Source organism: Typha angustifolia, chromosome 14 (assembly GCF_048772165.1).
Source record: "Typha angustifolia cultivar Huaian chromosome 14, ASM4877216v1, whole genome shotgun sequence".
Classification (NCBI taxonomy): Eukaryota; Viridiplantae; Streptophyta; class Magnoliopsida; order Poales; family Typhaceae; genus Typha; species Typha angustifolia.
In genome coordinates, this window is record NC_133252.1 from 4,038,929 (window position 1) to 4,061,950 (window position 23,022).

The 23,022-nt window shown below is 32.7% G+C and overlaps 1 protein-coding gene across 2 annotated transcripts in view; it reads right to left on the reverse strand.

Moving 5' to 3' along the window:
• The window catches only part of LOC140775485 (DNA repair protein recA homolog 2, mitochondrial), a 28,923-nt gene extending 16,719 nt beyond the window's left edge, over positions 1-12,204 (reverse strand). For both annotated transcript variants that reach the window (XM_073118820.1, XM_073118819.1), the window contains exons 1-3: positions 12,049-12,204; positions 9,438-9,498; positions 847-1,067 (exon numbers count right to left, since the gene is read on the reverse strand). In XM_073118820.1, the coding sequence (XP_072974921.1) occupies positions 847-1,067; positions 9,438-9,498; positions 12,049-12,147 (381 nt within the window). In that variant the 5' untranslated portion in view covers positions 12,148-12,204. The remainder of the gene's footprint in view (positions 1-846; positions 1,068-9,437; positions 9,499-12,048) is intronic.
• Positions 12,205-23,022: the final 10,818 nt, after the last annotated feature.

Genomic DNA, 23,022 nt, shown 5'->3' on the forward strand with positions numbered 1-23,022 from the left:
TAGAAATTTATCAAGTCCAAGTTAAAATTTATTCTGATTTTGACTGAATACGTCTTTTAGTTTTTAGGTTTCATATGAGTAATTTTTATTTTTTTTATTTTAATATTATTTTTTCTAAATATTTAGAATTTTTCTGTATTTTAAATAATATTTAGAAGTTTATATAATTAAAAAATAGTCTGATCTGATATAGGCAACCGATACAATAGATACATACATTTTTTCTAGTGACTAATCACAATCCTAATCTCAAGTTTCAAAACCTCGGCTGAATCAACAATCATCCATGAGTCACTATAAGAAAAGGGTTGTAAGTCATGTGAACCATTACATTATATTAGTGCTTGGTTGAGATGGTCCAAGAGCGCATGCATGGTTTTTTCTCTTTCCCTAATGGTTTTCCACATAAAATTTTGTGCACATGTTATCTTGCTTCTTCTCTGGTTATCTTGCTTCTTCACCTTCATGGTAGATGTTAGTCATTATGTACTTCATAAGTTGCCCACCAAATGTTTAATGAAATGCTAAAAAGAGCATGCTTGTGATTTAATTAGGAAAGCTTTTAATTGCTTATAGGGGCTTACTGGCCTAGATGTTTTCACAACAAGTTAGGATGTAATTGAAATCTTTATTAAGTTTAGGGTAGCAAAAGAATAGAATAAAACACTAACCAAGAAGATATAAGAATGAAGATTTTTAATAAAATAAATATAATATCCTTCTAAATAGTTCGTAGAAATAAAATGCTCTCATGCCTCATTTCTAATAAGATAAACTGCATAGTTTTTAACCTCAGGAAAATGCTCAGCTGTTACTATATTTACAAATTTGCCAAAGCATAATTACCTTCGGCAGTCCTCCAATCCCAAGAGCCAAATCAAGCTTTAGAGAGCCAGTTGTAATAACAGATGTATGTCGTGGACGAAGGAAACGGCCCAATGATAAATTGGATTCTCTGTCAAAATCACCCGCAAGTTGAGAGATAGCAAGATTAAGTGCTGACTCTTTCTCATTCCTTTTTCCATCATCAAATAGCTGATCTCTTTCATATTCTGACAGCATCTCAACTGGAAAATTGATTATTTTGGTGAGTAGCATTAATAACTAAAGTATCATTGTGATAGATTTGAATATGCCACTAGACAATAAAGAATTGTTACAGATTAAAACTAGCTCAAGCAAAGCTACGTGACTTAAAAAAAGATTGCAAGAATCAGGAAAGTGCAAGGTTATAAAGTCACAATATTCTTGAGAGTAAATTACAAATTACCCCTTGCGGTTTATGCCCAAAAGCAAACTATCCATGTAAACTTTGATTTTTCTATTGCTTTTCGACCCCCTGTGGTCTAAACTAATATGAAAAATCTGGACAGTCGTTCGATAACAAGGCCATCAAATTACCATAAATACCTCTATGATTATAATTATCCCATAGCTTGAACAACCATAAGATCTCCTACCCATGATTCCAAAAATCCAGAAAGCCCTCGTATAGGTAGCTTGTTCTGAACTTTGAGATGAATCAGATGTTATAATTCCATGACCATGTATGTGATGTCAGAGGTATATGGAGATAAAGAGAAGCTCAATAGGATTTTAAGCTTGTTATGATGTAGGAGAAGGATAGAGGAGGTAGAAAGAGTACTTTTGTTACAGGATTAAAGAATGAGAAGTGACATGGAAATGTTGATTTCATTAAAGGAAGGGGGCATTTCTGACATTTTGATGTCCATTTTGCCCAATAAATACTTTTGACAATTTCTACTACTTTTTCCATCAAGTATGGACAGAAAACGTGACAGTTTCACACTAGTTTAGACACTTGCATGGGACATGGGTAAGGACACTTGCATGGGTAGGGGGGAGGTCGGTGGGGACTAACTCTATTGGTGTTGTTATCAATCATAGGGTAAATTACAAATAAGTGAATCACTCTAAAGTGGTTATGCCCAAAATCAAACTACCCCCTAAAATGAAGACCTCAAAACTCATGCATCATTCCATTATATTTAAGTAGTGAAAACATGGTTGAACCTCAAATTGTGATGTAGTATGAGTAATGTATGAGTTCTCTTTCTTTTTTTATTGAAAATGTATGAGATAACAGAAAAAAAAATTCAATACGTAAAATATAAAATCGAGAAACAAATCAACCTTATTAGAATAAAACAATCAATTATGGTGATTTCTTACAAGAAATCCAAGATTCATACCCATTATTCAGTTGTTGGTCCTACAAGCCTGCTAAGTGCTAACAGTATTCACTCCAAGTACTTTGGATTCTCATCAAAGCACCTTTGCTTTGTCACGAAGATAGTAATAACGTGATGAATCAAAAATTCAAAATATATTGTCATCATTATTGATATATCATAGAAAGAATAAATCATTATTGCACATTCTACGTAAACAAATTTGGCATAAATGCAAAACCACTAGATGAAAAGGTAACCACACAGTAGGTAACTCAGGAATAGTGACTGGCAGCCTGGCATAGTTGCCAGCTAATTTAGAGTCCCCAAAAGATGTGGTGTGACACTGATCCTATCTCTCTGGGCCAACCTTTGCAAATCTGAAGGCTGATCAGACCTAATTTGATATGATTTGGACAGCCTGCACTTCTTAGTTTAACTTAAATTGGCAGTTGGCACTTGGCTGTGTAAATGAGCATATTAAAATCAAAACTTAACAAAATTTAATCTATAATAGTGTAAGAAACTTGTCAGATTAAAGAGGATAAAATTTGCCACCCTGCATTGTTGGCCTATTATGTTTCACACCTTGACCATATCCAAAATAACCCCTGTTTTGATTTTGATGTTCAAAATCCAAATAGCACCATACCAAACAAATGGAAGTTACTTACCAACTTGGTTAACTTAAACCAGAGATGAGTAATGTCAGATATGCCCTCAACCCTTTATAATCACTCTAACCTGATAGGTTTTTCAGACCAATAGCCCAATAAGTCAACAGGATAGGCTAATCTTACTTTCGCCGTCTTAAGCATAGTTGGTCGGTGACTACTGACTAAAGGTCACTTTGGGTATTTATATTTCACTTCGAAACTGGACTGGATATGCTCCCTTTGTTAACCCTACCATCTTCAATACTTAGTTAGACATTAATTTAGGCTATTATTTAGATATTAAAAGAGAAATAACACTAAGAGGGAGACTATTCACCTTCACTCTTTGACCTCATCATCAGCGCTCGCGGCCAACCTCGTTGTCGCCGCTCACCGCAGACCTAATCATTGCCGCTCTTTTGCGTGCTTAAGTTTTTATTCAACCTGATTCACTAGAGCCTTTCTTCCTCCTTAAGCTAGGGCATCCGCGTCGAATGCGAGCAGCGCCTTCATCAACAAGCTCGGGCATGTGAACAAAGGGCAACGACGAGGTCAGCAGCGAGCGGCGACAACAAGCTCGACAACGAGGCCAACCGCGAGAAGCAAAACAAGCTTGACAACAAGCGACAAAGGACGAAGACGATCAACGACAAATTGCTGCTAGGAGGGGTGTCGTGCAGTACCCCCACATGCCATGTGCCAACACGTAAGTGCAGCACAGCCATCATTGACTAAGACCCCTTGACTTATGGCACAGTATCATTAAAACCCCTGAAGAAAAAGAAAAGTTCACTACATCCCCTTGAACTATTCAAATGTTTCAAACTTTTCCATCTATTTGCTATCTGCTTTTTCATTAGAAATTGGCACATAAATACCTAGTGATTATTTCTGGCTCTCAACTATATCAAAAATTGCCCTCATCTTCCTTCCCACACATATATATGACATTTATACTAGGTATAAATCTCTCTCGATGTCTCTTCCTCCCAATCCTATCCCCTAAATCTTTCTTCAGCATTTCCCTCTTCCAACAGTAACCTCCATCACAATATGTCTTTTATTTCTCTTCCTCTTCTCAGTCTCTCTCTCCAATCTCCATCAACTTCTCTCCCTCTCCCCTTCCCCTCACACTGCCCTCTCTGAATCACAATCTCCATCATGATATGTGTTCCATTTGCCTCCCTTCTCTCAATCTCTCTCTTTCTCTCAATCTCTGTTAACCTCTCTCCCTCTTCATTACAGTCTAAGGTGCTTAAGTACAGAGGAAAATTTTGTAAAACCAAAATTTTTGTCAATGGTATAACTCACTATATTATTTCAAGGGGTCTTAGTGTCAACTTTTATCTATAGGGGGTCTAAGTGATATCACGTCATAGTTCACAAGGTCTAGACGTAATTTCGGCCTTGTTCTAAATACAACCAAAAGGTAGGGAGCAAAAGTATTATCTAAGAGGCAGGGTGCTAAACACGACATTCTTTAAAGAAGCATTCAAATGGAATAAATTAATAGAGCAGTCTTTGTCATTACGGAAAAGATGATTGTTAGTTTAAGAATGTTGAACCAGGCCAGAGAAATATTGACGTTTCACAAATGATGTTATGATGGTACTCCAAAGGAGGTGCTTCACTGGAAATGTGATATATTAACCACTTGTCCATTCCAGCATGAAGACAAAAAGAGATCTAAACAACTTAGAAGTATTGAGAACAAAAATCAAGGACTTCATATGACAGATAGCTACAAAAGGAGGGAAGTATATGTTGCCATTGAGGAAACCAACCAAAAAAAGATACCAAGTAGGAACCAAGAATCTGATGTAAGAAGCAGGACTCTTTCTCATGGATCAAGTCGTAGGTAGTAAAAAGCAAACTAAAGGTGAAGATTTTTCTATATGGACAAGTGAGCCGACAAACTAAAGTGTACTTGATGAGCATTTGGTCTTATCAGTAGAAACTAGAAAGCGATGCTATTTTCATTCTTTAGTCCCAATCATCAAAGTATAGTATGTCATCTCCAAGTCTTATTAATATTAAATTATAAATCATCTCGAGATAGTGTCTTGCCTCTTGATCTCTTTGTCATAATAGGAAGTCATTGTTCGATTCAAGAATAAGTACCATAATTCACCCAACTGGTTGAAAACAACAACCTCAAGATTGTGAGGATGAGAAAAGAAAAAGAACCATGTATTTTTTCCCCTATCCCCTCGAATTCCAATCGGAAGACTACTTTTCACCAATCCTCTTTTCTATTTCATCATCTAGCTAGGTCAGTGTGAATAGCAAGTTAGAAAAATCAAACTGAAATAGCAACTAAATATGTGTGCTAATTATCTCATAACTTGAATGAAGCACTGTGCCCCGAAGTAAAGAATAGTAACTAACTAAATCAATGTGTCCAAAATTACTAAAGAAGGAAAACAACCAAGGAAAACCAAAAAAGCACTGACAAAAGGCATGAATAGGTCATAGGAAGTAAGAGCCAATATTTACCACCCTAAGTTCTTTTTACAGACCTGCAAGTGGAACCATGGATTAGATATTAGCTCGGGAGTGAACTTTTAATGATAGAGAATGACAGCCATATGTTTCCTTTTCTCCTATTCTAAATATTTTAATGATATAATTGCGAAAACACTTTATTATTCTAGTTTTTTTATTATTTTTATATCTTAACTTAATAGGCTCTGACACAACAGATTATATCAAGCAATACAACATCAGTTTAATGAACAAAAAGAGAAGAAATCAAAAAGCCCTAACTCCCTGGCTAGTTTGGGCAAATTGACGAAGAAGAGAAAGAAAAGAAAATATTTTGTTGCTTGTCAAACTCAAGTAAAACAGCCTATAAATAGTCTCATAATCAAACTAATAATTTAAGGAAAGAAAATAAACCCTAAACCAATCAAACTTTCTAAAAATGAATTAATTTAATCAACAATCTGGTTATCGGCCATTTGAACGCATCGACAAACTTTCCTATTTGTTTGAAACATTCTAAACTCATTGAACTACACGGTGAACCCAATCGGGTGTTTGGCCGACGCTGATCAAGCGTTCACAATTCTACCCCAAATTTCTTCAGTTTCGACGAATCTCCTCCACCATTAGCTGCTTGATGTCGCCTCCCCTGATAAATAAATTGGAATGGAGCGACTAGACCTCTATCGGGTTCAAATATAGAAACCACAGCTTTAGCTCCTCATAGTCCACCTGTATAGCATCTCCCAATCGAATCCTTCCCAATGGACCAATGTTTATTACTTCTTAAGTTGAGACACATGAAACACTAGATGAAAGTGTGACCCATCTGGAATACACAAACGATATGCCATTTGTCCAATTATCCAATAACCTCTCCATCTATCGGCTGCATTCTGAGGCATCCGTATCGCAGCTCAACCCAGATCTCATAGGTTCCACATGGCCATTGGCGACTTAATTGGATTCATCTCCATCATCATCATCAAGAACACCGGCACTTTGTGGCTCATCTTTCATTGCACCAAATCCACTCTCCCAATTCGAAGGCTCGTCCCAACATCCCCTTGCAACCGATACTTCTCTTCTACCATCTTGAATTCTATCATTAAACTTTTGTAGTCAAATATGGCTGATCCCAAAATTTGCAACCACTGCACACCTAAAATGATATCAGAGTCTTGTTATATTGATGAGGAAACAATAGTCCTGCAATCAGACCTCCGTGTCACAAGATCATGGAAAATCTCCCTACACTTTAGCCTATTTTTGTCAACTACCAATACATAAAATGGTGTACCAGACACTATCTTACCTTAAAGCTTTTGAATGATAAACTTGCTCACAATTGTCAACTAGCAATGACATATGTCTTTCTTCCAAAGATCCTGCAACCTACAAAGTTCAGAGTGTCATACCCCTAGATAAGGCATTTAAGGTAATCTCCATTGGTTTCATCTCATCTTCTAGGGTTACTTTGACTGAATCCTCCATTGACATCAACCCTGTGTTTTCGCTAACCGAGACCAATGCCCGGTTCATTCTTGCGGTCGACGAGGGTAAAATCCCTACCCATCCTTGCATCTACCTCACTTTTTCTAGCTGATCCTAATGCATGCATGCTAAGTACATGGCATGAGCTATAGTCTTAGGCTTAAAATATTTCACCTCCAATAGTGTTTCCTTCTAAACCCTAGCAATGAAGCAGCCCAACGACGCGGACTCCAGCTATTTGTAAACACTTAAGACTAGTGTCTCGAAGTCATTCTAATACTCACTCACAATCTTTGTCTACTACAACTTCTTTAAGGAGACTTCATCAAAATTATCATATTCAGATGGGCCAAACCCTCGAGTAAATTCCAACCAATCTACTAACATGTTCATTTTTTTAACTATTGGAACCACTATAAAACCTCATCTTGTAGATGGAATGCAACAAGTCTTAACCCGCTCCGCTAGTTGTGTTCTTAGTTAGGCAAAAATTGCTTTGTTGTGAATATTCAACCTAGAGGATCATCCCCGAGAACTTATGATTCAAGGCTGAATTTCCCCAATTTGGGCGCCCTCAACTACCCTAGTTGGTGTGTCAGTTAGGGCAACGTCTCTACGATGCGCAACATCTACTCCTTCATCTCATCAACGTTATTATTCATTACTAGTATGGTTTCCCCGTATTCCAATTGCTTCCTTGCTTGTCGATGAAGAGTTACTTTAAACCATGGTTTGCCGAATCGACCGATCCGGATTGGGATCGACCGAACCCGATCCAGATCCAAGCCCAATCCAGACTCTCCCTCTCTTTCTCTCTTTCTCTCTTTCTCTTTTTCACTCCTTCTCACTCTCTTATTCTCTTTCTTTCACTCTTTTTTTCTTCTTTTTCTCTCCTTACCATATAACCATTATTTTTCTTACGAAGAGATCTAATTTCGGCAAACTCCGACGAACTTCAATGAACTTTGACGAACTCCGATATATATATTTTTAATTTATTTCTTTATTTTTCTCTCGGTTTTTTTCATTTCTTCCACTCTCTCCCTTTTTCTTCTCTTTTCTTCTTCTTCTTCGCACGATGGTTTTCTTTCTTTTGTTTGATTTTCTTCCACTCACTCTCTTTCTAATCTCTTCTTTTTTTTAAATTTTTATTGCACCATAGTTTTTCTTTTTTTATTTTCTTATTTTTGGTAAACTTTTTTCTAAATTTTTAGAAGTTTTCCTACATTTTGAAATAATATTTAGAATTTTACATAATTAAAAAGTCCGATCCGATCCAAGCGACCAATACAGCCAATACAGCCGATACGTATCGTTTTTTCGGAAAGCCAATCCTAATTCCGATCCTGATTTTTCGAACCTTGCTGTAAACGTATCAAGATCGGCATCCACTAACGTTGCCCATGTCTGTCAGTCTGTAACATCCTCCACGACTTTGTGACAAGTTGAATAATGGATTTAAGACAACCAGCCACAAAAGTTATAATACCAATTGATAAATTCTGACCTAATAGATCCTATCAAGCAATATCATAGCAATTTAATGGACAAAAAGAGAAGAAATCCACAAAACCTAGCCGTCTAGCTAATTCAGCTGACTTAAGAGAGAAGAGAAAAAAAAGAAATACCTTATTGCTTGCAAAACTCAAACAACTTGCAAGTATTCCCCAAATCAAACTAAGCACTTAAAGAAAGAAAACAAACCCTAAACCAATCAAACTCTTTAGAAAAAAATAAATTTAATCAACAATATGGTCATCAAGCATTCAAATAGCTGGAAAGGACACATCAACAAAATTTCCTCTCAACCTAAAACATTATGAACTCATTTGAATGGCACGGTGAACCCAATCGGCACTCAAACGATTGGCTAGGCATTCAAATGCCGGCCCAAATTTCGTCTGTTCCAACAAATCTCCTCCTCCAATAGTCGTCTGATGTAATCTCCTTTGATAAGTAAATTAGAATGGAGCGACTAGACCCCCATTCCTATCATAACTTTTCTTTCACACAATATATTTCAATGATATTATTGTGAAAGTACCTTATTTTTATGGTTTTCTTAATTAGTTACAAAATTAGGTTTCATCACACAAGTATTTTTTTTAAAACAAAGTACCTTGGCTCTTTAAAGAGGTAGGATCCTGAGAAAGTTATCAACGGACATGATAGAGTTCTTAAAGTTCTATTGGTCTAGACAAATGGTGTGTGCCTATGAGAGAAGCTTTCCAAGTATTCTAGTACTCAATGTTCAAGTACATGTAGATTTGGCTCAACATAAATCTAATCTAAGATAATTGGAGCACATCATGCAAATGTATAATAAAATAGAAGCATACCATGGTAAGTTAATCTTCGATTATAATAAATAGTAAGAACGAAACCCAACATATTTGATAGATGACAATTTTCTGTTGGGAATTGCGTAACTAGGTCAATAACATTAATTGAAATTAGGCTAGTCAAACTCATATAACCAATACAGGCTTAAACCTAAAAATGATCCACGTAGGCTTGTTAATATCATGATTATTAACAACATGAATAGAAAGGCATAGTTTTAGGGATCTTCAAAGCAAATAAAGAATGAAAAATGAGGTAAAAATTCTACCTGTTGAAGATAGACAGCGGCTTTTTGACTCAAACAAATAAATTATATCTCTTCTTAAAACCTAAAAAACCAAAAAATATATATAATTTTAGAAATGCAAATGTACGCAGTTAATATATGCAACGGAGCAAAAAAGAACAAGGAAATTCTAAACTTTCTATTGATGAAAAATAAGATACATTGTCAAACACAATAGGCGGGGCATTCTCATTTCTCACAAACGAAACAAGCTATTTTTATTCTCATAAAAAAAAATAAGCCATAAAGATGATGGGCATAAATTCATAGCATGCTATATAAGTATATATAGTAGAACATCAAAGAAGTACAAAGAGAATGTAAACATACTATTGTTTTAAAAATGCAACACAACCACATACAAGAGTTCGTGTCATAGCCGAAGGGTTTGAACTTGTACCATTTGCACATATTAACTCGAATTGCTTAATAGTGTTTCATTTTTAAGTTATGCGTAGATATCTAATCTGAGGGTTACTAGTTGACATTAAAATTTCATTAGTGGACCAAGTCAGGTTACTCTCAAAACATGAGATGGTCACAAGGAGGATATCTATAAGATTGTACAACTCACCCTAAAAGCCAAGTTATAATGGCTGATGAGAGACTGTTCTTCAGCTCAGTTGAGTAATAAAAGCCATGGTCAGATGATCTACACTAATAGAGCACTATGGAGTCAACTTCCCCATATAGAAAACACGCAAAACATTTTTAAAAAGAAAATTTTACTAAATCTTACAAAGTAAAGGCTTTGTTGTTAATATGGTTATTATCGTTATCCTTCTGTTATATCATAAACTTATTACAGATGAGCTTTGTTATCATGGTGCTTTAAACCTAGTGGTGACAACCAAGGTTCCAAAAATCGGTATCGGGATCGGGATCGGCCGTCCGAAAAAACGATACGTATCGGCTGTATCGGCCGTATCGGCCGCCTGTATCGGATCGAACTATTTTAATTAAATAAAATTCTAAATATTATTAAAAATGTTAGAGAAATTTCTAAAAATTTAGAAAAAATTATAAGAAAATAAGAAATAATAATTACTCACATATAAAGCCTAAAAAGTAAAAATCTTTTTTTCTCCCTCTCTTCTTTTCTATCCCTCTAATTGTTAGTCTAAAGTATTTATTCTCTCCCACATTCTTTTTTTTATCTTTTTCTCTCTCTCTTTCTCACCTTTTTTTTTAATCTTTCCCTCTCCCTCACTCTTTCTTCCTTTTTTCCTCTCTCTCATACCATTTTTTTAATCTTTCCCTCTCCCTCACTCTCTCTTCCATTTTCTCTCTCTCTCTCTCATACCCTCTTTTTTTTTAATCTTTCCTCTCTCTCTCACTTTCTCTTGCTTTTTCCCTCTCTCTCTCTCTCTCCTTTTCTCTCCCTCACTCTCCCTTCCTCTCTCTCTCTAGCGGCTGCAGCAGGCATGGTTTCGGCCTGGATTGGGATCGGCCGAAACTCGAATCCTTGGTGACAACAATTGACCCGACTAGATAACTTGACATTATTACTCAGCTTTTAAATGGGTTTTGTTTAGTTTAATCCGGTTTGGGTTATACACAGATCAACCGACCTAACTCAATTAATAATCAAGTCGTGTTTAGATTTATACCACTAACCCATTTAGTTATGGATCAACCTGTCGACATATATATATATATATATATTGACCCACACTATCTTCTCTCAACATTCAGGAACCCTAAATCTAAACCAAAAAGCTATTTCCTTCTTTCCTAAAAACAAAGGCTATGATGGTAGATGGCATTCACGGTGATACAGAGTGGTGACGGCAGAGGTTGGTGATAGAGAAAAAGGGGTATGCAGGGGTCCGCATCTCTCTGCGGTGGGTGGGCAGCCCCTCCAATAGAGGTTGCAAACCAAATGGGGGAGGGAGAGAAGGGGACTGGTATCAAGGAAGAGTGAAGTTTAAATAATAAGACCACTTAAGAAATTGGTAGCACTAAGACATATAGGAAAGCCACATCTGCTTCTTGTTCGATGTAATGGTTATAAAGCAAAAATTCTCTTCAGATCAAATGGTATTAGGATTCAAGTCTGCAAAAGCTGTAAGATCAATCATGACAGCACGGTCCTCTCTGCACATCAAAATATGCCTTTTATGATGTAGTTAGGATTTAAGATAGGATTCAATTAAGGATGTTATAGAAGTTTGCATATTTCATAGTAGTTAAGTTCTTGGGTCAGTTTACACATTAGAGTGTTTGAACCATTTCTAAAATTTGGAGTAGATTTTGATATTTACCAAAGATGTAGTTTCAGGAATCAAGATACCGCATCTCTAATAAGTAGTAAAAAATGTTACCGGCTTGATCTTATGTACAATTGGTCGATCATGCCAGGTTTAGCAGTAATCTGCAAGTTCTAAATCTTCTGTACTTGCACTGGGATCCCTAAACAGAATTAGATTTTTTTTTTTTTAACCTCTAATAAATTTGAAGATGTCAAAATGATGCCATTAAGAGGAAATAAAATTCTTTAATCATAGAAAGATCAAACGGGAAGTACACGAAGCAAGTAAAAAACTGTTGAAACGAGAGAACCAAGCAGAAGAAGGGAAAAGGCAGTACTCACCTGACGAATGGAGGGGAGAGGAGAGGTCTGACCTCCGAATCTAGAGAGCCGAACCGCTCGGAGAAGAGAGGAGGTGATAGAGAAGGACAGGGCTCTCATGGCGAGAGGGAGGGAGGGAGAGAGGGAGGGAGGGAAGGGTTGTAGGAGAAAGGGTTTAGGGTCTTCGATTTGGCCTCTGCGCTCGTGCTCCTCGTCTAGTTTCGGAAACGGAGCGACTGGAATGGATGTAGGGTTGAAAACGGATCCGATAAGGACCGGCTCAACCGACGTCTCTATCAATATTTTTAGTGAATACAAATTCAGATATGGATATTAGACGGATAGCAAAATTTAAAATCATATTTTAACTAAATAAGTATAGATATTTTTTGGATATAGAATCGAATTTTAAACGTATTTTAGTCAAATTTTAAACAAATTATGATATTTTCTTTAAACATAATTAATATAAAAATATTAAGAGTTTCACAAAAAATAAATTTTTGTATATCAAATGCATATAAATTTAGAAAAATTAAACTCTAGAAATAATATATAACGCATCATTAGTAACAATATCAATATTCACTATTAAATAAGCAAACTAAAAATCGTAAATCATTCAAAAATATATATGTGGGTAAACGGATATCCGATATCTGTATCCAAATTTGAGAATTATATCTGACACGTACGTATCCAAATTCGTAATTGAGTTTTTGTCAAAAGTTCTATCCGTATCTGAATCGGATAGGAATTTTGTATTCGTATCTGAATCGAATAGGAAATTTTTATTCGAATTCGATATGAACCAGGTCGGATAACAAGTCGAGTCAGAGTTAATCCAACCCATTTTCACCCCTAAATGGATGGCAAGTGCGGTTTGGCTGTATTGCTTATAAAATCGGCCTGTAGACAGGTTGGGTTGAAATTAGATTAGGTTGGCCCGAATCCGACAAAGAAATTTTGGTTCAAATTCCTCTTTTCTTTTTCTTGTTTTGACTTTTTTTAATTTGATATTATTTTAATGAAAAATTACTATTTTAATAGTTGGTTCAAATTATTTATAGATTTAAGTTTTTCTCTCTCCACGTAGGATTGAGAGTGCTCGGTTCACAACCAGCTAAGATTTAAAAATGTTAATGTGTGCCAGAGGATTCACTCACTAGTGATGCTAAAATGTTCGACACCTCTAAAGGTCATGTTTGGATACAATGTAAATTTTTTTCTTCAAATTTTAACATTATAGTAATAAGATGATGCATATGTTATTACTATGGAGACATAATACCATAATGTTGTCAAATTATATACTCTTTGGATGGACTTTAGAAATTGTATTCAATTTTTATCCAACTACTTAGATAAAAATATTAAGTTAGTTTATAAAATTAATTCTTTCCTATTCTGTTACGATTCGACCATATGGGTTAAGTCAAATCAAGTCGAGTCAAATTAGTTATTTAGCTTTATCTTTCTGTTTTAAATTTCAAATAAATCGGATAATTCGCATATAGATCCGATCCACTAGGGATTTTACTCCTATAAATAGAGGTGGACATGTGTTGATAATTATCATTGGAAGAAATCTAAATTTAGCCAATTATTATTTTTATCCTTATCTAGCCGTTAGATCGCTTTATTTTTTTAGGAGTAAATTATAGTTGTAGAAACATTCCAACCCTCCAAACCCTACCCACCTCCTACCTTCACTAACTACCCTATAATACGGCCATCCACCACCACCCTTGGCTGTCCACCACCCTCCGACAATCATCACAACATCGAAAATTATCGTTTGGCCCTCTCTGATCTAACTCCACTATTTTATTTTTATCTTTTCATCCTGACACCCGATTTAGATAAAACTAAATCCATTAGAACCCTAACTCATGAGGTTACCTCCACCTAAATTTTTATTATCATCCTACGAACGGATCGTTCCAAATCTAGTTCGTAACACATTCACTATATTTATCTTAAACCATGTTTACAAAATTATTTTATTAAATGATTTCGGTTGATATGAGCAATGAGCATGTTTGCAACAATTTATTTGTAGATAAAGATTTGATGCTCCAGCTCCATCTATCGAGATGGAGTGAATGCCCCTTTTACCTTTGCTAAAACTCCAAGCATACTTACATTTGAGCTCTCATCCAATCCTTACAATGAAGAATGGACCAAGAAGATGGAAAAAAATTGCAAGAGAAAATTTTAAAATTAGTTGGAGAAAAAGAAAGAAATATAAGAAAAATTTTAGAGATAGAATTAAATAGCCCGAATAAAAAGGATGTAAAATGTAGATAAAACAATACCCTGGACAACCATCTCTAGCGATTCACAACAAATATAATATATCAATTCAATAAAATTTCCCACCATGTGTTACATTAGGAAAAAAGAATCAAAATTAAATATCTAAAAATTGGTAAAGAATTACAAAAACAGTTTCCCAAATCAACATCGCCTCTCTCACTCTCAACTCCATATCTCCAATCACCTCTTCCTTCCCCTTTCAATCCAAATCGACTACTTTATCCTACATAATTCATTTCCAATTCAAACTCTCTTTGTTTGTTTGATCCCTTAAAAACCAATTTCCTGCCCAACAATATTGTCGCTGGTGGCTAGCTCACCACCACCACAAACATCAAAAACTTTTTCAGTTTTATGGATCAGTGTCGCACCTAATCCCTCTGTTTTAATACCCACATCTATTCCAAGATGGTCACCTCCGTCGACTTCTCCTCCTGACCATTTTACATCTTCTCTAACTCTATCGTCGTCAAGGCCAACATCATCGTTGTCATCGCAACTATTGTCGTTTCTCGCTATCTCTGCTGCCTCAATGCCAAGCACTATTGGAACCACAAAATCTGACAAGAGATATGGAGAGTAAGGGAAGGAAAAGAATGTACACAAGAGAAGAAAAAAGAAGTATGGGATGATCTTAGTTTTAGAAAAAATATGGAGCTTAAACTAGATTTTTTTTTTTTTTACTTCGGTATTAGTATATTTTGACATAATACCATAATAAATGTTATTTATAAGAGGTGCTGCCAAACATATACATAGAGTTTAAAATATCATAAAATCAGTTAAATACCATGATATTATAAATATCTAAATATGCCATAAAGACGCTGATAAATATTTACATAACAACTACAATACCCAACACTATTTTAAGTTAGTCTCGGCCATATATAGTCCTACACTATTAATCATATTTCCCACTTTCCCCCTTTCGCTCTCTTTAATTGTTTTCTTTTCACTCCCTCTTTTTTCTTAGCACAAGTCTTCTTAGAGAATCTAATTCTCCCATAAGCTATTTTTCATTTAAAAATTAAATTTACCACATAGAAAAGAAACTCTCTACAAGCTCTTCTTCATTCCATACTACAAAATGCATTACGAAGATCCCTCCCTCTCTCTTTTTCTCCCTCCTATATTTACTTTCATCTCACTTTATAATTTTAGAATAAATTATAATAAATTATGGTTTCATGAATAAAATAGGTTATACCTATCTCTCTTTATCATTTTAAAATAAATTATGATAAAATCATGGTTACATAAGCAGAAAAGGTTATATTTAACATAGATTTGATTGTTATGATAAATTATGATAGATTTGTTATTTTTTTCCTTTCCATCAACTCAATATTACTTTAATTTTTATAAGATTTTTTAGTACTTAAAATTTTGATAGTTATGGTCCAAATTTTGCAATATATAAGTACAAATTTCTAACTTAGATTTACCACTTAAATTTGCATGGTAATTTGCATTTATAGATCTATCCTAATTTTATATTCTAATTTCTAGTCTAGATATATTCTTATCAAATTTTGATTTTAAATTTTATATATCTTATACTTATCATCTTGAATATTTTAGGGTTTAAAACAATGGCAATAATGGCATGGTGATGCTATTAGAGTGATGTTCTCAATAATATTTCTGATGGTAATTCGCAAGAATTGAAATACAAAGGAAGTATAACAAAATTGATAATAATAAATAATAATTATGCCTATGAATAATTGTTAGATAAGTTATACATTGTTATTAATCTAAGTAAGAAAAAGTGGGACTTAGAGATTAAGTGTAAGATATTTATTAATCATGAAAAGTTTTTTGCCATGCTTATAAATAATGATGAGACAGTTGAGGCAATGCTCAATCCATAGAAAAGAAAAGATTCTATAATTAAAATAAATATAAAGATAACACAATAATTTGGACCCAATGAAATCATCGCGCATTATCCTTCTTTAAATATTAATTAATCACAATATCAATTTGTAGCTGGGTCTAATCATCCTTTGGATATTAAGTATATAGATGTCATTATCGACAACTAGGTTCGAGTGAGAAGGTATGATTGAAATTGCTAGATTAGTAGAAGCTGAAGAAAATGAATATGTTATAAATGAAGTAATGATGAATAAATAATTTTATTGACGAGTTAGATAAATCAAATACGGACAATATTGGTACTCACCTTGAGGTTGAAGATGACGATAATGATAGTATCTAATAAGAGATGATCCTTCAGTTTGTTCCGAAATAGATAACTAAAGACTATAAAATTACAATAATTATGTGTAATGAGATTACTGATTTCTCAATTGATTCAAGATTTGATTAAGAAAAAAATGTATAATTTTATAGTTTTACATAAAGAGAAATATATACTTTTATCCTACTGTACTTATAAAATAATATATTCTAACTTAAACTAATTACTATGTGAAATGTCAACAAGATACTATATGTCTATAAAGACTTCAAACACGATATTACTAAGAACATGAAATTTAGAGATTATTATATTTACTAAATAATATACATATCTAAATGCATTACTAAACAATAATAACAAATAGTTGAATAGCAAACTTATTACATTTAAGGTTAAAGCGATGGAAAGTAGTCATTATTGAGATTTGCATAGCAATATAGAAAAGTATCATAATGAAGCTTCCTATCAAAATGTATGAAGGATTAAACAAAAACCAATTACAAACTTGCATGGTGTGTGGAGTGAGTCTACAATAAATTACCAACTTTTATGGTTAAATTGCAAACTAAAAATTTAAGGACTGTAGTTAATTGGTAGAAGATTAGGTTATTTCGCTCAAACTTTTAGATTGTTCAACATGTGTTTTGGTCATTTGGCACCGCTATTAAAAAATAGACATATTGCCGATTTATTATAAATATGGATGGGCACACTTGTATAATAAATATAAATATACCTTATTAATAGTCATAAGTACTTACATTTCTCATCATTAAAGATGAGAATGTAGACAAGTAAATATAGTTTCTTTCATGTCTACAATATAGAGTTTTAAATAATAGGAAAAGAGTGTGCTTGATTTTAGATCATTACATATTTATACTTACAATTGTCAATAATAAATATAATGGGTGGAAAGAACTAACAAGTTTATATCGGTATTGCTTGAGACATTTGGTTAGTAATTTCAACAAAATTAGAATCTAAAAGTAAGTTCAAGCCAACTATTAAAATATAATCTTTTTATTAAAGATATTATTAAATAAAATCTCTTTTCTTTTTTTTTTGTGTCAATTAATTATACCTTATTAGCACTGAATTTTTAATAATGCATTAAATAGTGGATAAATGTTTAAAATATTATTAGTCGTGTCAAGGGAATACCATAAAAGTCCCTTTAATTTCTCTCGCTTTTCCTCTTTAATCAAATGATCATGATGATACGTAGGAGGATGGCATAAATTATTTTTTATATTATTATGTATTATACTATATATATTGGAGCTTTCATAGATTAACACTGACCTAATCTAAACCCAATAGATCTCGTAATCATAAAACCAAATATGACTACAAATGGATCTAAGATTTTGTAATTAGTTCCGAACTAAATGAATTCAAATTTGATTATTCAATGAATAATTCAAATCTAATGGCAACCTTAATCACTTAGTATATACCACCATTGTAACTTAGTGGTTATATGTTACTAATTGATGAAAGAGTTCATCGGTTTGACTAGCCTTATAGATATTAGGGTTGATATTTAGTGGATTTTCTATTAGAGTGTTATATGCATATAGTTTAAGTGTACAAGCTCATGGACAAAAATACTCTTACTCACTACTTTTCATTCATTTTCCTCTCATTTTTTCCTCCCTTTTTCTTCTTTATTATATGTTTTCTCTTTCTTGAGAAGATGTTTTGGAATAATAAATAAGGCGAGATTAAAACTAAATTTTAGAAATTGAGAATATAAGTTTAGAGTAAAACATTTAAAAAAATTACCATACTAATAAAAAAGCGTAGAAAGATTTAGAAAGATAGTGGTGTGATTGACATGAATATCATAAAGTACAAATGTGATAAATTTTTTTGTGTCTTATATACTTTTACTTTAATTTATTAAGTCATTCTAACCTAAATGACCAATAATTATTTTTTGAATAAGACAAACTATATACATTGAATAAAATTTTAAATAGTTGACTTTAAGGCTAGAGATAATTTCAGCTTAGATCTATTGTTTGCACTTATAGATATTATAATTAATTTCACTTTCTATTTACTATCATATTTGTATTCATTATTTTTTTCAAAGAAAAAGATATGGATAATGATTTGTCGTTATTCAATTTATTTTCATGCCCTGGGTCGTTACCGTTTCGCCTTTCTCTTTTTTTTTTTCTTCCTCTTCCCTTTTTATGATTTTTTCTCCTTTTTTCTAAGAAATGATATGTCCACAAACACTCTTTAAACACTTTTATAGAATAATTTTACCCGTTGATAATAATGACTATTGAATAATGAGAGAAACTATCAATAGATAAAATGATGTCACATCATCTTATTTGTAGAATGTTTAAAAAGTGTATGACCAAAGAATTACTATTCTTTTTTTTAAGTGCATGACCTCACTTTTCCACTTTATGTGGATTGAAGTTTGAGAAAGAAAGATGACATATATCTTCCATAATAAGGTTTTTCTTCTTTTACTATTTATTATTATTTTGTTCACCTTCATTTTCTTTAGAAGATCATCTTTTTCTCTTAGTTTCCTCCATTAGAGTAATTAGTTTAAGGTGGTACCCAAAAAAAAGTAGAGCCTACTAGAAAGAATTATTTGATTAAATTTTTCTCAACTTTAGGTTGGAATTTTTCTCAACTTTAGATTTTTATTATATATTCTTAGACTTCTCACAATGAGCAATGAAAGTCTTTGACATTTGGATCCAGCTTAGACTAGCCTCTCCAAATTAGATCTTTAGATGATCGATAATGTTTAGATTAAGTTATTATTTTATGTATCTTTATAACCTTTGTGGGTTGAGCATCTTTATTTTAATAGTTCTGTAATATTAGTGTCGGAGATCTATCCTATTTTCTCTTTATTGAATGATGTCAAATTTTTTTTTCTAAGCTAAAATGATATATCTGTTTATGTCTCCTCCTAAAAAAATTATATAAAAAAGGAAGAAGATAGTGTAGGAAAAAGAATAAAAAAATAGAAATGAAAAAAATCTATACCTATTTGGGCTCCAAGTTAATATCAAGATGACCGCTCACTCAAGTTTAGCTCTATAAAACTCAATTTAATTTTATATAAATATAAAAATGATGTAATTTGCATAGTTTGAAACTATTAGATTAGGGCTTCTTTTGAAGGTTAAGTATGAGCCAACTGCTTGATTAAAATTTGAATTAGACTTAAATTATGCTTGAATTTGTTTTTACATATATATAACCGTTTAATACTCAAGCTTGAAATATGCTTAAATGTGCTTGGGTTGAATTCTATCAAGCTTGATTACAACCGCTTAATAAATGTCATTGAGATTGTTATCATCGAGTCTAGCAATACATAGAGGAGCTTTTAACTAAAATAGGCTTCCTTAAAAAATAATTTATTTAAATAGTCCACTCTTCAAACTTAATACTAAAGCTAGTCTATTTTAAATACGTCAGCTACCACATCATAGTCCTAACAGAAAACATTGTATTTATTAGTGTTTTCTATAAGTTGTAAGTATAAAAAAGTAAAAGTTCAACGCTTTATTCTAAATGTAAAATGTTAATCTCTCACTTTAATCATATTAAATACAAGTATAAAAATTGAGAAGATTATTCTTTTATTTATATTTATTATTAGATAACTTAGATATAAATTACGGATGTTTATCAAGTAACAATCAAATAAACTAAAGAAAAAGAATATATTCAGATCTATATTTTGACCAAACTGAAGGTCAAATTTGAAGATCTTCTTAGAGACAAAAAAAAATGTAGATGATTTGGTAAGTTTTTCAACAGTATATGTATATACTTTGAACACACACACACACATATATATATATATATCATATTTTTATCATCTAAAATCTAATCGGTATTATTTTAAATGTGTTAAAAAATGTATCCAATTTTTTATGGTCAAATATGATAGAAAAATTAATTATTTCAATTTAGGTATAACCTTAAATGACTAAAGTGATACAAATAAAATTATAGGGGATGAAATTAATTTAAACCTAACCATAAGTTGGTAAAATATAATTTTGTCTTTTATATTTATCCATACTATTTTATCCTTAAAAAGATATTATTTTACTTAACTATCATTTCAATCACTCTCTTTTCTATTTCTCTCCTCTCTCATCTTATTATTCTCCATTATAAAGAGTATTTTAGTTATTAATCTAACTATTTATTTTTTACTTTATATCACATTAAGTTTAATATGATATAACTTATATTAGTATTAAAATTTAGCATAAATTAACATAGCTATACTAATATAAAGAATTACAGTTCCATTTTAATTTATACCACAAAGAGATAAAATTGACACAAATAGAACTATAACGATAGAGTGATTTAGGTTTAACACCATAGGTAAAATTTGATTTTTTTTCTAATACAAAAATATTAGATAAAAAACGAGAAAAAAGAAAGTAGATATTACTATGCCCATAATAAGATAAGTGGTTATTTATTTACTATATTAATAGAATGAGATTTATACTAAAATGAGATTTTTTTTGTATCTTACAAGTTAAAGATGGCTTATATAAAATGTTCAAGAGGTTGGGTATATAAGTTTACTAAGAGTTTTTGAAAGAAGAAAAGAAAGCGTACTTAGAGAACAATATAAATAGTATCGTTGATTAGAAAAAAAAGACTCCACACTATTGCTTTTGACTTGGCTCGTTACAATTATCTAGTCTATTGTTCGAACGGGGCATTCGATGTGCGTTCAAAAATATAAATATAAGTTTTTGGGTGTTCAAACACACCCTAGAGCCATTCGAAACGCCTTTGAAAATGTCGAGATCATTCGAACGGGTATGATTGTGTTCGGACGCACCACAAAGATTTTGCAAAATCTAAGATCCCATGAGATCAAATTTGACTTAGATTTGGCTTTATCTCCAACAGGTACTTATTTTATCTCTAAGAGAATTCGAGGAGAATTTTTGAAGAGATATTTATCTTATCTCTAAAAAGTATATAAAAATGTTTAATTTAATCTTAGAAATCGATCATTATCTTTTGAAATCATCTTTTCTTAGCTATTAGAGACCTATTCTCATATTTAGACGGAATGTGCTGAATTGTTCTCATCTCAATACATCTATATCAGATTTAAAAGAATTACATCTTGAGTGTCACTGAGACGAAATGATTAACTTCGAGGGTAACTAAGGTCTGAAAACCTATCACAAGAAGCAGTGTATCGTAGGGTCTAGCAAGTAAGGTCGGTATAGATTGAGTTGTGAAAATCGACAGGTTATCTGTAAATTTTTTGTTATCTGCTATAGATTTTAGTGAATGGTTTCAATCCGAGTTTGGATCCATAGTTTTTTATCCGTTTGGAGTTTTTCACATAAAAAGTTGTGTTTGCGCTTGTTTTTTTCACGCTTTAATTTTTGCATATTATCATTGATAGTATGTAATAGGTCTTATTCCCTAGAGCGTTTCTTACATCTTTATTTCTGAATATAGAAATTCCAGGTTGTTTTCTAATGGTCTAATAGACCTGCTTTGTCCTGGAAGGTTTTGCATCCTTAATGCGCTATGGAATGTGGTCTAACAGAGGAAGCACTAGAAATAAAAGAAAATTGGAATAAATCCCCAAGACAAGATAACTCTAATTATTAAAGAGGTTGACTTGGAGTTGCCAAATAAGTATCTGCACTCAATGTTAAATGAAGATGCTACAGCAGAGAAAAAGTGAATTTTCCACAACTGATATTGCTATAGCCACACCAGGCTTGTTAGAGTAGTATATGACATAAGGAAACTCTTTCACATTCTAATTGATGGTTTTCATATCGCATTTCTGATTCAAGTAATCCTGAAGGACAAAAAATGGAGATAATCAGCTGTTCTCTGAAGGTTTGAGTATTGCTGTTATTTGCTTAGTGGCTGAATACGGATATATCTTTTATATACTTAATCGAGTCTATTATCCTGGAGCATTATCTAACTTCTGACCATCTAATTGTCAATAATTCCTTTTAGTAATTCTCATTGGACATAGAACTAGATGATGCAGTCCTGTTTTCTTGACTACTATGCTTTGCTGGTAGGTCAGAATTTCCTTTCTCTTATTTCATATTGACAGTTTTGCTATCTTGTTGCACTTCCCATTCTTCTTGTTCTCAACTTGAAGAAGAAGAATGATTTCCATCTGGTTCTGGTATATATATATATCATTATCATCATAAAAGCAAAATTATTATTCTATGCATGCTGAATTGCACATCCCTCATCTACTTTGATGCTTCCGATGTCATTATTTGAAATCCAATTTAAGCCGTATGTTTATCCTTTAACAGTTCAAACAGTTATCATGCTTATGCTGGTGACATTGTAAGAAATCCAACTTGAACTGGATAGCTGATCTGATATCCTTTCCTACTGGTGGGCCTTCTGGTTTCCCTTTATGATCTGAAACCTTACTG